The following is a 3569-nucleotide window of genomic DNA, read 5'->3' as shown; positions in this document are numbered from 1 at the left end:
TGACGTGGAGAACTACGGAGCGGATCTTTGTTAAAAGCGTAAATGAGAGGTTTGTGGTCAGTATAAATTGTAAAATTTCGTCCTTCTAGGAGATGCCAGTAGTGTTTAACTGCTAAATAAATCGCTAACAGCTCCCTGTCGTAAGGACTGTATTTTCGTTGTGCTGGACTAAATTTTTTACTCATGAAAGCCAGAGGTTGTTAATCTTTTCCGATTCTTTGTTGTATTACTGCTCCCATAGCGTTATCGGAGGCATCAGTAGTTAGAGCTAACTCAGCCTGAGGGTCCGGATGAGCTAGGAGTGTAGCTCTGGATAAACTCCTTTTTGTTTTTTCGAAAGCTTGTTCTAAATCTTGAGTCCACATAATGGGTGCTTTCTTTTTTTTAAAAGTGCCAGATAGTGTTTCATTTAACTTGGCTTGGTCCTCAGCTGCCCCAGGAATGAATCTTCTGTAAAAGTTTAACATTCCTAGGAATTGACGCATTTCTTTAACTGTCTTGGGTTTTGGGAAATTTTCAATTGCCTTCACTTTTTCAGGAAGAGGTTTGGTTCCTTCTGCTGTAACCAAATATCCTAAGAACTTTACTTGGTTTTCCCCGAAAATGCATTTTGTTTGATTTATAATTAGGCCGTATTTGTCTAAACGCTGGAATACTTCCCGTAGATGTGTTTCATGTTCTTCTTCTGATTTAGATGCCACGAGGATATCGTCAATATATGTATAGCAAAAATCTAGTCCATGCAAGACTTCGTTAATGAAACGCTGGAATGTTTGAGCTGCGTTGCGTAATCCAAAAGGCATATATTTGTATTCAAAAAGGCCGAAAGGAGTTGCAATTGCCGTTTTGGGAATATCTTCTTCATGTACAGGTATTTGATTGTATGCTCTAACCAAGTCTAAGGTTGAAAATACTCTTTTGCCTTCTAACGTCTGCGTGAAATCTTCTATGTGAGGTATTGGGTATCTGTCTGGTACGGTTCTTGCGTTTAATTTTCTATAATCTCCGCAAGGTCGCCAAGAATTTTCTTTTTTGGGTGCCATATGGAGAGGAGAGGCCCAGGGGCTTTTTGAAGGTTGAATTATCCCTTCGTTCAGTAAAAGATCGAACTCAGCTTTGGCTGCATTTAATTTGTCGGGAGCTAAACGGCGTGGGCGGCATCCTTCTGGTGGACCTGCCGTGGTTTTGATGTAGTGGACTGTTGAGTGTCGAGTTTCTTTTCTGACTCCGCCTAATTTAGTTATGTCGGGAAATTCCGCGAGAAGGTTACGGTATTTCATCCGTTTTGGTAAAATTTTGATGGAGCTGATGTTCCCCTTCTCGCCAACGGGTTTAAGTTTTTGTGTAAAAAGTCCTGTTTTCCCATCGATTAGTCGTCCTTTTTGTAAGTCTGGAAGCAGGTGGTAAAAAGATAGAAAATCAGCGCCGATGAGTGGTTGTGTGACATCAGCTATGATAAACCGCCAAAGGAATGTTCTCCTTAGTCCAAAATTTGGTTCCAGCGTTATTTGTCAAAAGGTGCGTATAATCGTTCCATTAGCTGCGTAAAGTTGATATGCGCTTGACCAAAGCGGACCTTGGACTAATTTGCGAGGATAGACGCTGACATCTGATCCCGTGTCTATTAGGTATGGGACTTTGGTTTTGATATCTGTGATTATGAGGCGGCAAGTATGAGGATTCGAGTCATTTGCCGCCATTAATGACTCTCCTCTTCGTTTTCCTTTTTGAATTTGCAAGGTTGCTGGCATTTATTAGCCTTGTTTCCGAAACGTCGATGGTAATAACAGGTTTCCTCGTCTTCTTGACTTGTTCGATTCTGTGATTTACTCTGCGATCGTCTTCTTGGCGACCAATTTCTGGATCGGCTTCTAGAGCGATTAAATTGTCTTTTACTTAACTTTGCGACTTGCTCAGTTAATTTTTTTATTTGTTCCTCTAGCGTCTGTTTTTCGGTAGTACTGTTTGTAGTAGCTGCTATTGATCGGTTTGTTACTTCGGCAATTCGGTCGGCTTGTTCAGCAACTTCCTCTAGTCTGTCTTCTGACCTTGTTGTTAATATGATTTGCATTTGTGAGGGCAGTCGTCCAATCCATAAAGTGCGGAGAAGATGTTCCGGTATATTTGATCCGGCAAGTGTTCGCAAATGTCGTAGGAATTGAGATGGTTTTCTATCACCTAACTCTTCATGCTCAAGTAATTGGCGAGTTCGTTGTTCTTGAGTGATTGTCAAACGTTGTATAAGTGCTTTTTTAATTGTTTCATATTTTCCGGCTTCCGGGGGTTGCGTAATAATGTCTCTTACTTCCCGAGCGTACTTAGTTTCAATGTGTGCTATAACATATAAATATTTTGTTGCGTCTTGTGTTATTCCTCCTAGTGTAAATTGGCCTTCTAGTTGAGCAAACCAGAGTTCAGGTTCTTCAGGCCAGAAAGGAGATGCCTTGATTGCAAGGCGGCCAATTTGTTGGTTGTCTCCGTCCATGTCGGGGTTACCAGTTTAGTGGACTTTTTACATTAATATTTATTTATTATTTATTTACATTATTATTTATTTCAATGATTTTTGGTTGCCAAGTTATTCTTGGCGAGGTCTTAGTTATCCTAATCTTCGCTAGTTTTTCTCCTCGACTATTTCTTGCTTCGGTTTGAGTTCCCCTAGATTTTCTGTTGGAGGAACGAGGAGTCCTTGGAGATGCTCTAGGAGTCACCGGGATGGGAGAAAATCTTCGAGAGAATCTTCTTTCGACCAGGTCTATTGGTATAAGTTTCCAGGAAAGAAACTGGATAACTTTCCGAGGGTCAGTGACCATAGAGGAAGATCTCCGAAGATCTGGATGGTCTAGTAGATCTGGAAGATCTTGGAGATCTTGAAGATCTAGTAGGTCTCGGAGGTATTGATGGTCTGCAAGATTAGGCAGGATCTGGACGTCTCGAGGATCTAGAAGGTCTGGAGGATCTTGAAGACTCGAGAGTCAGAAGGATCTGGCAGACTCGAGGTTCTTGAAGATCTAGAGGATCTTGAGGACTCGAGGATCTCGATGATCTGGAGGATCTGGAGGACTCGAGGTTCTCGAAGATCTGGAGGATCTGGATGACTCGAGGTTCTCGAAGATCTGGAGGATCTGGAGGACTCAAGGTTCTCGAAGATCTGGATGACTCGAGGTTCTGGAAGATCTGGAGATCTCGTGGATCTCGTAGATCTGGAAGATCTCGGAGGATCTCGAAGGTCTCGGAGGAGAGAATAATCACAAGGGTCAAAAGAGAATTCGCTGAATAGCTATAAGTTATTTATTGCGAGGTTACAAGTGATTGATTAGTCGTTGACCGCATCTTCTTATATACGCTTTTCAATGTTTTCCGATAGCGAGAAAATTATCTTAATCTGCCGCGCCTTTCAGCGGCATTAATTAAAACTGATGTTGCGCCAACTTCATGATTCTAGTCAGCGCTTCCCGAGAACGTGCTCGATGTGGCGAGCGTCAGGTCGGCGCTTCCTGAGATCGCGCTCGATGTGGCGAGCGTCAGGAACGCCACACTGGATATGATACTCGACCATGAAATTCACC

General features: G+C 42.4%; 1 protein-coding gene across 1 annotated transcript; it reads right to left on the bottom strand.

The window, feature by feature from the left end:
• Window positions 1-1699: 1699 nt before the first annotated feature.
• LOC112638812 lies at window positions 1700-2485 on the bottom strand. Its single transcript, XM_025411116.1, has one exon. The coding sequence runs from the start codon at window positions 2483-2485 to the stop codon at window positions 1700-1702; it is 786 nt and encodes a 261-aa protein (XP_025266901.1).
• Window positions 2486-3569: the final 1084 nt, after the last annotated feature.

This window comes from Camponotus floridanus, unplaced genomic scaffold (genome assembly GCF_003227725.1).
Source record: "Camponotus floridanus strain SB8 unplaced genomic scaffold, Cflo_v7.5 scaffold374, whole genome shotgun sequence".
Classification (NCBI taxonomy): domain Eukaryota; kingdom Metazoa; phylum Arthropoda; class Insecta; order Hymenoptera; family Formicidae; genus Camponotus; species Camponotus floridanus.
This window is presented reverse-complemented; position numbering and strand designations above follow the sequence as displayed.